Source organism: Oncorhynchus nerka, linkage group LG5 (assembly GCF_034236695.1).
Source record: "Oncorhynchus nerka isolate Pitt River linkage group LG5, Oner_Uvic_2.0, whole genome shotgun sequence".
NCBI lineage: Eukaryota > Metazoa > Chordata > Actinopteri > Salmoniformes > Salmonidae > Oncorhynchus > Oncorhynchus nerka.
The window spans coordinates 63,760,848-63,777,160 of record NC_088400.1 but is presented as its reverse complement, the minus strand read 5'-3'; the positions used below and the strand labels follow the sequence as shown (position 1 = coordinate 63,777,160).

At 50.2% G+C, this 16,313-nt stretch overlaps 1 protein-coding gene across 1 annotated transcript in view; it reads left to right on the top strand.

The window, feature by feature from the left end:
* The first annotated feature begins 10 nt into the window (after nucleotides 1-10).
* Nucleotides 11-16,313, top strand: part of LOC115132373 (small ribosomal subunit protein uS9m-like) — a 27,494-nt gene continuing 11,191 nt past the window's right edge. The window contains exons 1-5 of the mRNA XM_065018879.1: nucleotides 11-143; nucleotides 749-931; nucleotides 9,295-9,357; nucleotides 9,444-9,474; nucleotides 9,792-9,871. Coding sequence (XP_064874951.1) covers nucleotides 45-143; nucleotides 749-931; nucleotides 9,295-9,357; nucleotides 9,444-9,474; nucleotides 9,792-9,871 — 456 coding nt within the window. The 5' untranslated portion in view covers nucleotides 11-44. The remainder of the gene's footprint in view (nucleotides 144-748; nucleotides 932-9,294; nucleotides 9,358-9,443; nucleotides 9,475-9,791; nucleotides 9,872-16,313) is intronic.

Here is a 16,313-nt window from a genome sequence, read left to right as displayed (position 1 = left end):
TATCGACGTACTTCCTGTTTTCACCAGAGCGTCGTACAGCAAACATGGCGGCCTCCGGTGGAAGAACCGTGGGATCTTTTCTCTGGAAATGCGGAAATTGCTGCTTCAATTTTAACACAGTCTCTTCAAATTTAACTCGCCAGGTAAAGCCAGGAGTTTAATTTGGCATGTTTTCACGGAAATGTCAACGGGGCTGCACTGTAGAGAAGGGCTGTGTTGTCCTTGAAATAGCTTAGCGCTAGTAGCAATGCGCTGCCTTGTCAACTAGCTCACATGTAAACTGTCATTGAAGTAAGACAGACAGAGAGCTAAGTAACTAGTTGACTCTCTAGATATTGTTCTTCTTGTCTCAACATGCATGCCATAATGGACATAGTTAGCTACATGAACATATTGGACATACAAGTCGCAATATTTTGGTTTAATAGAACCGTAGTTAGCTAAGCCTCACATAGCTTGTTTGCGTAGCTAGCTAACGTTTTACTACGTCCAATGTTAGTCCCATTTACTAATGGATACCTTGCTGTCAGATGCCCACCAGTTGGTCTATTTGTCAATGCCAAATCTCACCGTTTCAGACTAACTTAATGCACCTAAAAGACCAGAGCCACCTACAGAGACTGTCTATTAGCCCAGATAACTGACATTCATCCATCCCTGTGATACCAAGGCCCTGGGATATTAAAGCACCAGTTCTATACTACAGTATGTATCCTAACATAAGAACCTCCTCTCTCCCACACCTCAGGTGCTGTCCAGACAGCTATGTGTGAGTGCTGTTCTCCACAGGAAGAACCTGGCTGCAGCGGGCCCAGAGAAGTTCTCAGAGGAGTTCATCAAGAAGCAGGTGGAGGAGTTCAACATCGGGAAGAGACATCTAGCCAACATGATGGGAGAGGACCCTGAGACCTTCACTCAGGGGGACATTAATGTAAGAAAGACTGCACTTATGTCTAACGAGGGGTGTACAACTCCTGTCTTTCGCTAGAGGGATGCAGTGGAAACCCTAGATGGATGTAGTGTAATGCAGTTTTTTGTCCTTACCCTACAATCAGAGACAGATTCATACCTCAATAAGTCTATGGTGTCCACCATCAACTCAATTGAGATATGCATTTGGCTAGGCAATGTTTAGAAAAGTGGCACCTTATTTGGGGTAAATACATTATGCTTTCTTTCTCAGAGGAGATGTCACATGTCTTTAAGGTGGTTTTCCAGCCATATTAGTTTAATTCCCCAACAGTAGTTGAGAATCGTCTCTGGTCTGTCTCAGGTCTGTCTCCGCATGCCATCAGCAGCATCTGGTGGAGCCGATCACACAGACACACTCTAACAGTCACCAGCAGGGGCCAGCACTGTGTAATGTGCTGTGTCCACTGTATTAGCAACGCCTGATACACACACATCCCATGTTTTATTCATTACGAAGGAAGAATGCATTAGCTTCGTTTGCCCCACTCATTTAGTTTGATTTCCCATGATTCTTCACTTCCCGGTGGTGTCTAACCATCGTTCTATATAATGAACAGAACTGTTAGCACTTACCAGTGGGCTGTGTAAAGCAGTTTGTGGTCATACGCATGTCCTTAAAACACCGAGGTGATGGGGTAATGAAGTTTAATTGAAAATAACAGAAAGGCCCGCGCACTGAATTTGCCCCCAATTACCACCTTTAATGACAACGTTTCGATCCAACACGGATCTTCATCAGGTCAAGCAGACCTCGTTATCCCATCCCCTATATATATCCACATTTTACCTCACATAGCCATTACACATACGACGCATAGTGGGTATAGATGCTATACAAAACATGGCCATTCAAAAAACAACACTTTATGCATATTCAATAAACAGAGAGGTACATGTTGGCATCAATAATTACATTCATATGTACAATCAGGCCGGGTTGGAAGCTAGACAGCAGTAAGGGAATATTATGTTCAAAAGTGTAAAACACCCACCTACATTACCATGACATGTGGGATGCATGGTGGTCGTGCAAATCATTGCAGAGTGACCTACAAAACAACTTGTGTACCTCTATTATTTTGGTATCCATAAGATGTGCACATATAGTCATTATGAAAATAAACAATGACCTGGATCTGATCACACAGACAGACTCAGCAGGGGCCAGCACTGTGTAATGTGCTGTGTCCACTGTATTAGCAACGCCTGATACACACACATCCCATGTTTTATTCATTACGAAGGAAGAATGCATTAGCTTCGTTTGCCCCACTCATTTAGTTTGATTTCCCATGATTCTTCACTTCCTGGCAGTCTCTAACCTTCTATCCTATCTAATGAATAGAGCTGTTAGCAGTGGGCTTTGTAACAGGAAGTGACATGGAGCGTCCCATCGTCAGATGAGTGGAGGAGAGGGAGAGATGTGGAGAATGGGGAGACTGGAGAGGGAAATGAGGGAGACTGGAGAGGGAAATGGGGGAGACTGGAGAGGGAAATGAGGCAATGGAGGACCACTGTAGGGGGAATTAGGGGTAAAGGAGGGGTAACGGGGAGACTGGAGAGGGAAATGGGGAGACTGGAGAAGGAATGGGGGACCACTTGAGGGGGAATTAGGGGAAAGGAGGGTAATGGGGAGACTGGAGGGGGAATGGGGGAGACTGGAGAGGGAATGGGGGACCACTGGAGGGGAATGGGGAGACTGGAGGGGGAAATGGGGGAGACTGGAGAGGGAATGGGGGACCACTGGAGGGGAAATGGGGAGACTGGAGGGGGAATTAGGGGAAAGGAGGGGTAATGGGGAGACTGGAGGGGGAAATGGGGGAGACTGGAGAGGGAATGGGGGACCACTGGAGGGGGAATTAGGGGAGACTTGCGCCTATGTGTTGTTGTTGACTCTGGTTCAGTTGTGACATTCCTATTAGTGCAAACAATGCAAGTGTTAGCAGCAGAAATAATAAAAGGGAAACTTAGTTTCTAAATGAGGCTCTGTGCAGAAAGTATCGTGTAGCAGTACTCTCTCTACGTTTTTTATTGACATTAATGGAGTTCAGACCGAGTGGAGGAATCTAGAGTGCTGTGAACAACACAGTGAAATCTGTGGCAGGGAGAAGATCTCTCCCTTTCCCCTCTCTCTGTCTCTCCCTAGGGGACTCTGCCATATTGCAGCCTAGGGTATGAAATGAACAGGTGCTGCCTTCATCTGGCACAGTGTTCCACTCTCCTCCTCCCCTGTCTTCTTCTTTTTACCTCCCCCTCACCTGCCTCTCTCTCTTCCACCTCTCTCTCTCTCTCTCTCTCTCTCTCTCTCTCTCTCTCTCTCTCTCTCTCTCTCTCTCTTTGATTCCCCTCGTCTTGACAGCCCAAAAGGCTGCAACATGCTCTCTCCTTCTAGCACCTGTTCCCTCTCTTAATTGAGCAGACAGAGTGAAGGAGGAAAATAAGTTAAAGATGAGGGAGAGGAGGGATGAGCAGACTGGCTGGAGAAGAGTGGCAGGGTGGACACTACCTGTCTGTCCCCCTCCCACACACACACACACACACACAAATGCACACCTTCAGAGACACGTGCACACACACACACCTTCAGACCCCCCCTCCCTACACACACACACACACACACACACACACCCACCTTGTCAAGAGTAGTGCCATCTGTAGCAGCACTAATGACCTGGCTCCACTCTGCTGCCTTCACAAGGAGACTGGCTGTGAGTGTGTGAACTTAGTGTGAACTGGTGACTCTAGTCTGTCCTCTGGTTCCTGTCACCTAGCTGTTTGTTTGTTCTCTCTCCCCTATAACTTTCACTGCTGTTCTCTAGGAACTTCCCTCTAGCCTTTATCTGAACTCTTACAAGACTGGAGTGTCTCCTCTCTAACCTGTTAGCTAGCCTGGCTGCTACTGTCATTTATCCCTGTTCAGAGCTGGCTGTCAAACTAAAGGTTCAAATCCATTTTTATTGGTCACACACACATGGTTAGCAGATGTTAATACAAGTGTAGCGAAAAGCTTGTGCTTCTAGATCCGACCATGCAGTAATATCTAACAAGTAATCGAACAATTTCACAACAACTACCTTTTACACACAAGTGTAAATGAATGAGTAAGAATATGCACAGAAAAATATATGGATGAGCGATGGCCGAACGGCATAGGCAAGATGCAGTAGATGGTATAGAATACAGTATATACATATGAAATGAGTAATGTAGGGTATGTAAACATTATGTAAAGTGGCAATGTTTAAAGTGGCTAGTGATACATTTATTACATCCAATTTTTCATTATTAAAGTGGCTAGAGATTTGAGTCAATATCTTGGCAGCAGCCACTCAATGTTAGTGATGGCTGTTTAACAGTCTGATGGCCTTGAGATAGAAGCTGTTTTTCAGTCTCTCAGTCCCAGCTTTGGTGCACCTATACTGACCTCACCTTCTGGATGATATGGAGGTGAACAGGCAGTGGCTCGGGTGGTTGTTGTCCTTGATGATCTTTTTGGTTTCTCCCTGTTTAGAGCTGGCTGTTTATACTAAAGGTTTCTCCCTGTTTAGAGCTGGCTGTTTAAAGGTTTCTCCCTGTTTAGAGCTGGCTGTTTAAAGGTTTCTCCCTGTTTAGAGCTGCCTGTTTAAAGGTTTCTCCCTGTTTAGAGCTGGCTGTTTAAAGGTTTCTCCCTGTTTAGAGCTGGCTGTTTAAACTAAAGGTTTCTCCCTGTTTAGAGCTGGCTGTTTAAACTAAAGGTTTCTCCCTGTTTAGAGCTGGCTGTTTAAAGGTTTCTCCCTGTTTAGAGCTGGCTGTTTAAACTAAAGGTTTCTCCCTGTTTAGGGCTGGCTGTTTAAACTAAAGGTTTCTCCCTGTTTAGAGCTGGCTGTTTAAACTAAAGGTTTCTCCCTGTTTAGAGCTGGCTGTTTAAAGGTTTCTCCCTGTTTAGAGCTGGCTGTTTAAAGGTTTCTCCCTGTTTAGAGCTGGCTGTTTAAAGGTTTCTCCCTGTTTAGAGCTGCCTGTTTAAAGGTTTCTCCCTGTTTAGAGCTGGCTGTTTAAAGGTTTCTCCCTGTTTAGAGCTGGCTGTTTAAAGGTTTCTCCCTGTTTAGAGCTGGCTGTTTAAAGGATTCTCCCTGTTTAGAGCTGGCTGTTTAAAGGTTTCTCCCTGTTTAGAGCTGGCTGTTTAAAGGTTTCTCCCTGTTTAGAGCTGGCTGTTTAAAGGTTTCTCCCTGTTTAGAGCTGGCTGTTTAAACTAAAGGTTTCTCCCTGTTTAGAGCTGGCTGTTTAAACTAAAGGTTTCTCCCTGTTTAGAGCTGGCTGTTTAAACTAAAGGTTTCTCCCTGTTTAGAGCTGGCTGTTTAAAGGTTTCTCCCTGTTTAGAGCTGGCTGTTTAAAGGTTTCTCCCTGTTTAGAGCTGCCTGTTTAAAGGTTTCTCCCTGTTTAGAGCTGGCTGTTTAAAGGTTTCTCCCTGTTTAGAGCTGGCTGTTTAAACTAAAGGTTTCTCCCTGTTTAGAGCTGGCTGTTTAAACTAAAGGTTTCTCCCTGTTTAGAGCTGGCTGTTTAAACTAAAGGTTTCTCCCTGTTTAGAGCTGGCTGTTTAAAGGTTTCTCCCTGTTTAGAACTGCCTGTTTAAAGGTTTCTCCCTGTTTAGAGCTGGCTGTTTAAAGGTTTCTCCCTGTTTAGAGCTGGCTGTTTAAACTAAAGGTTTCTCCCTGTTTAGAGCTGGCTGTTTAAACTAAAGGTTTCTCCCTGTTTAGAGCTGGCTGTTTAAAGGTTTCTCCCTGTTTAGAGCTGGCTGTTTAAACTAAAGGTTTCTCCCTGTTTAGGGCTGGCTGTTTAAACTAAAGGTTTCTCCCTGTTTAGAGCTGGCTGTTTAAACTAAAGGTTTCTCCCTGTTTAGAGCTGGCTGTTTAAAGGTTTCTCCCTGTTTAGAGCTGCCTGTTTAAAGGTTTCTCCCTGTTTAGAGCTGGCTGTTTAAAGGTTTCTCCCTGTTTAGAGCTGGCTGTTTAAAGGTTTCTCCCTGTTTAGAGCTGCCTGTTTAAAGGTTTCTCCCTGTTTAGAGCTGGCTGTTTAAAGGTTTCTCCCTGTTTAGAGCTGGCTGTTTAAAGGTTTCTCCCTGTTTAGAGCTGGCTGTTTAAAGGTTTCTCCCTGTTTAGAGCTGGCTGTTTAAAGGTTTCTCCCTGTTTAGAGCTGGCTGTTTAAAGGTTTCTCCCTGTTTAGAGCTGGCTGTTTAAACTAAAGGTTTCTCCCTGCTTAGAGCTGGCTGTTTAAACTAAAGGTTTCTCCCTGTTTAGAGCTGGCTGTTTAAACTAAAGGTTTCTCCCTGTTTAGAGCTGGCTGTTTAAAGGTTTCTCCCTGTTTAGAGCTGGCTGTTTAAAGGTTTCTCCCTGTTTAGAGCTGCCTGTTTAAAGGTTTCTCCCTGTTTAGAGCTGGCTGTTTAAAGGTTTCTCCTGTTTAGAGCTGGCTGTTTAAAGGTTTCTCCCTGTTTAGAGCTGGCTGTTTAAACTAAAGGTTTCTCCCTGTTTAGAGCTGGCTGTTTAAACTAAAGGTTTCTCCCTGTTTAGAGCTGCCTGTTTAAAGGTTTCTCCCTGTTTAGAGCTGCCTGTTTAAAGGTTTCTCCCTGTTTAGAGCTGCCTGTTTAAAGGTTTCTCCCTGTTTAGAGCTGCCTGTTTAAAGGTTTCTCCCTGTTTAGAGCTGGCTGTTTAAAGGTTTCTCCCTGTTTAGAGCTGGCTGTTTAAAGGTTTCTCCCTGTTTAGAGCTGGCTGTTTAAAGGTTTCTCCCTGTTTAGAGCTGGCTGTTTAAACTAAAGGTTTCTCCCTGTTTAGAGCTGGCTGTTTAAACTAAAGGTTTCTCCCTGTTTAGAGCTGGCTGTTTAAACTAAAGGTTTCTCCCTGTTTAGAGCTGCCTGTTTAAAGGTTTCTCCCTGTTTAGAGCTGGCTGTTTAAAGGTTTCTCCCTGTTTAGAGCTGGCTGTTTAAACTAAAGGTTTCTCCCTGTTTAGAGCTGGCTGTTTAAACTAAAGGTTTCTCCCTGTTTAGAGCTGGCTGTTTAAAGGTTTCTCCCTGTTTAGAGCTGCCTGTTTAAAGGTTTCTCCCTGTTTAGAGCTGCCTGTTTAAAGGTTTCTCCCTGTTTAGAGCTGGCTGTTTAAAGGTTTCTCCCTGTTTAGAGCTGCCTGTTTAAAGGTTTCTCCCTGTTTAGAGCTGCCTGTTTAAAGGTTTCTCCCTGTTTAGAGCTGCCTGTTTAAAGGTTTCTCCCTGTTTAGAGCTGGCTGTTTAAAGGTTTCTCCCTGTTTAGAGCTGGCTGTTTAAACTAAAGGTTTCTCCCTGTTTAGAGCTGGCTGTTTAAACTAAAGGTTTCTCCCTGTTTAGAGCTGGCTGTTTAAACTAAAGGTTTCTCCCTGTTTAGAGCTGGCTGTTTAAACTAAAGGTTTCTCCCTGTTTAGAGCTGGCTGTTTAAACTAAAGGTTTCTCCCTGTTTAGAGCTGGCTGTTTAAACTAAAGGTTTCTCCCTGTTTAGAGCTGGCTGTTTAAACTAAAGGTTTCTCCCTGCTTAGAGCTGGCTGTTTAAACTAAAGGTTTCTCCCTGTTTAGAGCTGGCTGTTTAAACTAAAGGTTTCTCCCTGTTTAGAGCTGGCTGTTTAAAGGTTTCTCCCTGTTTAGAGCTGGCTGTTTAAAGGTTTCTCCCTGTTTAGAGCTGCCTGTTTAAAGGTTTCTCCCTGTTTAGAGCTGGCTGTTTAAAGGTTTCTCCCTGTTTAGAGCTGGCTGTTTAAAGGTTTCTCCCTGTTTAGAGCTGGCTGTTTAAACTAAAGGTTTCTCCCTGTTTAGAGCTGGCTGTTTAAACTAAAGGTTTCTCCCTGTTTAGAGCTGCCTGTTTAAAGGTTTCTCCCTGTTTAGAGCTGCCTGTTTAAAGGTTTCTCCCTGTTTAGAGCTGCCTGTTTAAAGGTTTCTCCCTGTTTAGAGCTGGCTGTTTAAAGGTTTCTCCCTGTTTAGAGCTGGCTGTTTAAAGGTTTCTCCCTGTTTAGAGCTGGCTGTTTAAAGGTTTCTCCCTGTTTAGAGCTGGCTGTTTAAACTAAAGGTTTCTCCCTGTTTAGAGCTGGCTGTTTAAACTAAAGGTTTCTCCCTGTTTAGAGCTGGCTGTTTAAACTAAAGGTTTCTCCCTGTTTAGAGCTGCCTGTTTAAAGGTTTCTCCCTGTTTAGAGCTGGCTGTTTAAAGGTTTCTCCCTGTTTAGAGCTGGCTGTTTAAACTAAAGGTTTCTCCCTGTTTAGAGCTGGCTGTTTAAACTAAAGGTTTCTCCCTGTTTAGAGCTGGCTGTTTAAAGGTTTCTCCCTGTTTAGAGCTGCCTGTTTAAAGGTTTCTCCCTGTTTAGAGCTGCCTGTTTAAAGGTTTCTCCCTGTTTAGAGCTGGCTGTTTAAAGGTTTCTCCCTGTTTAGAGCTGCCTGTTTAAAGGTTTCTCCCTGTTTAGAGCTGCCTGTTTAAAGGTTTCTCCCTGTTTAGAGCTGCCTGTTTAAAGGTTTCTCCCTGTTTAGAGCTGGCTGTTTAAAGGTTTCTCCCTGTTTAGAGCTGGCTGTTTAAACTAAAGGTTTCTCCCTGTTTAGAGCTGGCTGTTTAAACTAAAGGTTTCTCCCTGTTTAGAGCTGGCTGTTTAAACTAAAGGTTTCTCCCTGTTTAGAGCTGGCTGTTTAAACTAAAGGTTTCTCCCTGTTTAGAGCTGGCTGTTTAAACTAAAGGTTTCTCTCCCTGTTTAGAGCTGGCTGTTTAAACTAAAGGTTTCTCCCTGTTTAGAGCTGGCTGTTTAAACTAAAGGTTTCTCCCTGTTTAGAGCTGGCTGTTTAAACTAAAGGTTTCTCCCTGTTTAGAGCTGGCTGTTTAAACTAAAGGTTTCTCCCTGTTTAGAGCTGGCTGTTTAAACTAAAGGTTTCTCCCTGTTTAGAGCTGGCTGTTTAAACTAAAGGTTTCTCCCTGTTTAGAGCTGGCTGTTTAAACTAAAGGTTTCTCCCTGTTTAGAGCTGGCTGTTTAAACTAAAGGTTTCTCCCTGTTTAGAGCTGGCTGTTTAAACTAAAGGTTTCTCCCTGTTTAGAGCTGGCTGTTTAAACTAAAGGTTTCTCCCTGTTTAGAGCTGGCTGTTTAAACTAAAGGTTTCTCCCTGTTTAGAGCTGGCTGTTTAAACTAAAGGTTTCTCCCTGCTTAGAGCTGGCTGTTTAAACTAAAGGTTTCTCCCTGTTTAGAGCTGGCTGTTTAAACTAAAGGTTTCTCCCTGTTTAGAGCTGGCTGTTTAAACTAAAGGTTTCTCCCTCCATCTTTATGATATGTTAATGATATTTGACTTCTCTCCTGTTTCTGTTCCAGAGAAGCATTGCATACCTGTTCCCCTCCGGCCTATTTGACAAAAAAGCCAAACCACTGATGAAGGTAAGACTAGACGTCTCATGTAGAAGTGTATTAACTCAGAAACTTCATATTCATTAGTGATTCAAAATCTTCATATTTTCTTCCAGCATCCGGATGAGGTGTTTCCAAAACAGAGAGGTAGGTCTTTTTTAAATAGATTTACAACTGAGACGGATTGTTCTACTCCTATGGTCATTTTCACTCCGTGTGAGAGCTGCACTTTCACAACATCACCAGCAGGGGGACCTCTCTGAGTTTTTGCTCAATCTTTAACAGTGATTGGGCTAGACAAAGTAAAGCGGTTTACACCAATGGCCTAACTCTCTCTCTTTCTCCCTCTGTCTCTCTCTCACGCTCTCTCTCTCTCTCTCTCACACACTTCACTCACTCACACACACACACACACACACACACACACACACACACACACACACACACACACACACATCCTCTAGCTGTCCAATGGGGCGCAGATGGACGGCCATTCCACTTTCTGTTCTACACAGGAAAGCAGTCCTACTACTCTCTAATGCACGTGAGTACTGGGTGTGTGTGAGAGAGACCGGGAGGAGAAAGACTGAGGGGGGATGTTTTTCTGGAGGTAGAAAGCCCCCAGTCTTCGCCTCCAGGGCCCTATTTATGGGAGAGAGAGGCTTCTGATCCCCAGGGAAAGGTGCTCCTGTCACATCCCATTTCACACACACAGCCAGAGCTACAGCTGAATACAGCAGGAAGGCCGGGTGAGGAGGGAGGGAAGGGTGGGGAGGTATGGAGAGCGATGTGGATGGAGGTGGGATGGTGAGAGTAGGAGCAGTGTGAGAGGGAGGGGGGGGGGGGTGTTTGGGAGAGGTGGGTTGTGGAAGGTAGGGAGGGGTGCAGACAGGCAGGGGGCGTGACTGTGTCTGTGACGGGCCCCTCTGTCCCTGTCCTAAATCGTGTTTCAGGCCTGGCTCGGTGACTACCATGGCTGATAGTCAGGCTTTGTGCCTGGATGAGAGCTGCTCTGCCCTGGGGATTTCACCAGAGAGGTAGAGGGTCCCTGGAGACTGGTGCTGTAGATTAGCTACCCACCTCTACCCACTCAGCTTACCCTCCATCCCTCCATCTTCTGTATTTTTCCTTCACACCCGCTCGTTCTCCCTCTTTACCTCTTGTTTATATGGTTGATTTGACCTAGGATAGAGGTGTGTTTCTCTGGCAGATAAGAAGTGTGTGTAACCTGGCAATATTTCGTCCTCTTGTCAACCCCCCCCCCCTCTCCCCTTCCCACGCCTTGCAGTTAAAATAGGAATGTCAGACCAGTGTCTGAGAGGGAGGGAGGGCTGTCTGTCTCTCTGAGGGAAAACTACTCTCTCTCTTTCTCTCAATTCAATTTAAGGGCTTTATTGGAATGGAAAACATATGTTAGATAATAAACAAAAGTGAAATAACCAATAAAAAATTTCAGTAAACATTACACTCTCTCTCTTCTCTTCTCTGTGACGGGGAACTCACCCCCCTCCACTCTTTTGGCTTTTCTCTCTCCCCCCCTCCCCCTCTCAGCCTCGTGCCCCTGTAGTGCAACTCGACCATGTACAACAAACACCCCAGTGTGCCTTGCAGGGGAGAACTGAGTCTGAGATGAAAAGGGGGACGGGTCACTACACCCTCTGTTTCCCCCTCTTTCTATGCGTCTCTCTCACTACACAACGTATTGTTTGATACCTCTGGAAGAATCACAATCCCAACATTTGAGTGTTAATTAACTCTGCAAACACACCTATACTTACATGTGCACAGTACTGTATTTACAGCCACAACACCTCCCCCGCCCCATAATACATCACACACACACACACAGCTCTGCCAAGTCATTGGGGTGTACAGCTGGCTGTGTGTATGAGGAAGAGGCTTCCAGGTTGAGTGCTCTGTGGTTCTGTTGGGTTTATCCCCGCCACTGCCCTCTTTATCTACCCTCTGCTGAGGGGAACCAGGGGTACCTGACTACCCCCTACCCTACCCTCTGCTGAGGAGAACCAGGGGTACCTGACTACCCCCTACCATACCCTCTGCTGAGGGGAACCAGGGGTACCTGACTACCCCCTACCCTACCCTCTACTGAGGGGAACCAGGGGTACCTGACTACCCCCTACCCTACCCTCTGCTGAGGGGAACCAGGGGTACCTGACTACCCCCTACCCTCTGCTGAGGGGAACCAGGGGTACCTGACTACCCCCTACCATACCCTCTGCTGAGGGGAACCAGGGGTACCTGACTACCCCCTACCCTACCCTCTGCTGAGGGGAACCAGGGGTACCTGACTACCCCCTACCATACCCTCTGCTGAGGGGAACCAGGGGTACCTGACTACCCCCTACCATACCCTCTGCTGAGGGGAACCAGGGGTACCTGACTACCCCCTACCCTACCCTCTACTGAGGGAACCAGGGTACCTGACTACCCCCTACCCTACCCTCTACTGAGGGGAACCAGGGGTACCTGACTACCCCCTACCCTACCCTCTGCTGAGGGGAACCAGGGGTACCTGACTACCCCTACCCTACCCTCTGCTGAGGGGAACCAGGGGTACCTGACTACCCCCTACCCTACCCTCTACTGAGGGGAACCAGGGGTACCTGACTACCCCCTACCCTACCCTCTGCTGAGGGGAACCAGGGGTACCCGACTATCCCCTACCCAGTGCTGAGGGGAACCAGGGGTACCTGACTACCCCCTACCCACTACTGAGGGGAACCAGGGGTACCTGACTTGCTCCTACCCAGTGCTGAGGGGAACCAGGGGTACCTGACTACCCCCCAGCCTACCCAGTGCTGAGGGGAACCAGAGGTACCTGACTATCCCCTACCCTACCCCCTGCTGAGGTTAACCAGGTGTACCTGACTACCCCCTACCCTACCCACTGCTGAGGGGAACCAGGGGTACCTGACTACCCCCTACCCTACCCTCTGCTGAGGGGAACCAGGGGTACCTGACTACCCCCTACCATACCCTCTGCTGAGGGGAACCAGGGGTACCTGACTACCCCCTACCATACCCTCTGCTGAGGGGAACCAGGGGTACCTGACTACCCCTACCCTACCCTCTACTGAGGGAACCAGGGGTACCTGACTACCCCCTACCCTACCCTCTGCTGAGGGGAACCAGGGGTACCTGACTACCCCTACCCTACCCTCTGCTGAGGGGAACCAGGGGTACCTGACTACCCCCTACCCTACCCTCTACTGAGGGGAACCAGGGGTACCTGACTACCCCCTACCCTACCCTCTGCTGAGGGGAACCAGGGGTACCTGACTACCCCTACCCTACCCTCTGCTGAGGGGAACCAGGGGTACCTGACTACCCCTACCCTACCCTCTACTGAGGGGAACCAGGGGTACCTGACTACCCCCTACCCTACCCTCTGCTGAGGGGAACCAGGGGTACCTGACTACCCCCTACCCTACCCTCTGCTGAGGGGAACCAGGGGTACCTGACTACCCCCTACCCTACCCTCTACTGAGGGGAACCAGGGGTACCTGACTACCCCCTACCCTACCCTCTGCTGAGGGGAACCAGGGGTACCCGACTATCCCCTACCCAGTGCTGAGGGGAACCAGGGGTACCTGACTACCCCCTACCCGGTAATGAGGGGAACCAGGGGTACCTGACTACCCCCTACCCACTACTGAGGGGAACCAGGGGTACCTGACTTGCTCCTACCCAGTGCTGAGGGGAACCAGGGGTACCTGACTACCCCCCAGCCTACCCAGTGCTGAGGGGAACCAGAGGTACCTGACTATCCCCTACCCTACCCCCTGCTGAGGTTAACCAGGTGTACCTGACTACCCCCTACCCTACCCACTGCTGAGGGGAACCAGGGGTACCTGACTACCCCCTACCCGGTGCTGAGGGGAACCAGGGGTACCTGTCTACCCCCAACCCTACCCAGTACTGAGGGGAACCAGGGGTACCCGATTATCCCCTACCCTACCCCCTGCTGAGGGGAACCAGGGGTACCTGACTACCCCCTACCCTACCCTCTGCTGAGGGGAACCAGGGGTACCTGACTACCCCCTACCCTACCCTCTGCTGAGGGGAACCAGAGATACCTGACTACCCCCTACCCTCTGCTGAGGGGAACCAGGGGTACCTGACTACCCCCTACCCTACCCAGTGCTGAGGGAACCAGGGGTACCCGACTATCCCCTACCCAGTGCTGAGGGGAACCAGGGGTACCTGACTACCCCCCACCCTACCCAGTGCTGAGGGGAACCAGGGGTACCCGACTATCCCCTACCCTACCCCCTGCTGAGGGGAACCAGGGGTACCTGACTACCCCCTACCCTACCCACTGCTGAGGGGAACCAGGGGTACCGGACTACCCCCTACCCAGTGCTGAGGGGAACCAGGGTTACCTGACTACCCCCCACCCTACCCAGTGCTGAGGGGAACCAGGGGTACCCAACTATCCCCTACCCTACTCCCTGCTGAGGGGAACCAGGGGTACCTGACTACCCCCTACCCTACCCTCTGCTGAGGGGAACCAGAGGTACCTGACTACCCCCTACCCTCTGCTGAGGGGAACCAGGGGTACCTGACTACCCCCTACCCTACCCTCTGCTGAGGGGAACCAGGGGTACCTGACTACCCCCTACCCTCTACTGAGGGGAACCAGGGGTACCTGACTTCCCCCTACCCAGTGCTGAGGGGAACCAGGGGTACCTGACTACCCCCTACCCACTACTGAGGGGAACCAGGGGTACCTGACCTCCCCCTACCCAGTGCTGAGGGGAACCAAGGGTACCCGACTATCCCCTACCCTACCCCCTGCTGAGGGGAAACAGGGGTACCCGACTATCCCCTACCCTACCCCCTGCTGAGGGGAACCAGGGGTACCTGACTACCCCCTACCCACTGCTGAGGGGAACCAGGGGTACCTGACTACCCCCTACCCACTGCTGAGGGGAACCAGGGGTACCTGACTACCCCCTACCCAGTGCTGAGGGGAACCAGGGTACCTGACTACCCCTACCCACTACTGAGGGGAACCAGGGGTACCTGACTTGCCCCTACCCAGTGCTGAGGGGAACCAGGGGTACCTGACTACCCCCTACCCACTACTGAGGGGAACCAGGGGTACCTGACTTGCCCCTACCCAGTGCTGAGGGGAACCAGGGGTACCTGACTACCCCCACCCTACCCACTACTGAGGGGAACCAGGGTTACCTGACTACCCCTACCCACTGCTGAGGGGAACCAGGGTACCTGACTACCCCTACCCAGTGCTGAGGGGAACCAGGGGTACCTGACTACCCCCTACCCAGTGCTGAGGGGAACCAAGGGTACCCGACTATCCCCTACCCTACCCCCTGCTGAGGGGAACCAGGGGTACCCGACTATCCCCTACCCTACCCCTGCTGAGGGGAACCAGGGGTACCTGACTACCCCTACCCACTGCTGAGGGGAACCAGGGGTACCTGACTACCCCCTACCCACTGCTGAGGGGAACCAGGGGTACCTGACTACCCCCTACCCAGTGCTGAGGGGAACCAGGGGTACCTGACTACCCACTACTGAGGGGAACCAGGGGTACCTGACTTGCCCCTACCCAGTGCTGAGGGGAACCAGGGGTACCTGACTACCCCCTACCCACTGCTGAGGGGAACCAGGGGTACCTGACTACCCCCTACCCAGTGCTGAGGGGAACCAGGGGTACCTGACTTGCCCCTATCCAGTGCTGAGGGGAACCAGGGGTACCTGACTACCCCCCACCCTACCCACTGCTGTGTGGAACCAGTTGTATCTGACTACCCCCTACCCACTGCTGAGGGGAACCAGTTGTATCTGACTACCCCCTACACACTGCTGAGGGGAACCAGGGGTACCTGACTACCCCCTACCCTACCCAGTGCTGAGGGAACCAGGGGTACCCGACTATCCCCTACCCAGTGCTGAGGGGAACCAGGGGTACCTGACTACCCCCCACCCTACCCAGTGCTGAGGGGAACCAGGGGTACCCAACTATCCCCTACCCTACTCCCTGCTGAGGGGAACCAGGGGTACCTGACTACCCCCTACCCTACCCACTGCTGAGGGGAACCAGGGGTACCGGACTACCCCCTACCCAGTGCTGAGGGGAACCAGGGTTACCTGACTACCCCCCACCCTACCCAGTGCTGAGGGGAACCAGGGGTACCCAACTATCCCCTACCCTACTCCCTGCTGAGGGGAACCAGGGGTACCTGACTACCCCCTACCCTACCCACTGCTGAGGGGAACCAGGGGTACCTGACTACCCCCTACCCTACCCTCTGCTGAGGGGAACCAGAGGTACCTGACTACCCCCTACCCTCTGCTGAGGGGAACCAGGGGTACCTGACTACCCCCTACCCTACCCTCTGCTGAGGGGAACCAGGGGTACCTGACTACCCCCTACCCTCTACTGAGGGCAACCAGGGGTACCTGACTTCCCCCTACCCAGTGCTGAGGGGAACCAGGGGTACCTGACTACCCCCTACCCACTACTGAGGGGAACCAGGGGTACCTGACCTCCCCCTACCCAGTGCTGAGGGGAACCAAGGGTACCCGACTATCCCCTACCCTACCCCCTGCTGAGGGGAAACAGGGGTACCCGACTATCCCCTACCCTACCCCCTGCTGAGGGGAACCAGGGGTACCTGACTACCCCCTACCCACTGCTGAGGGGAACCAGGGGTACCTGACTACCCCCTACCCACTGCTGAGGGGAACCAGGGGTACCTGACTACCCCCTACCCAGTGCTGAGGGGAACCAGGGGTACCTGACTACCCCCTACCCACTACTGAGGGGAACCAGGGGTACCTGACTTGCCCCTACCCAGTGCTGAGGGGAACCAGGGGTACCTGACTACCCCCTACCCACTACTGAGGGGAACCAGGGGTACCTGACTTGCCCCTACCCAGTGCTGAGGGGAACCAGGGGTACCTGACTACCCCCCACCCTACCCACTACTGAGGGG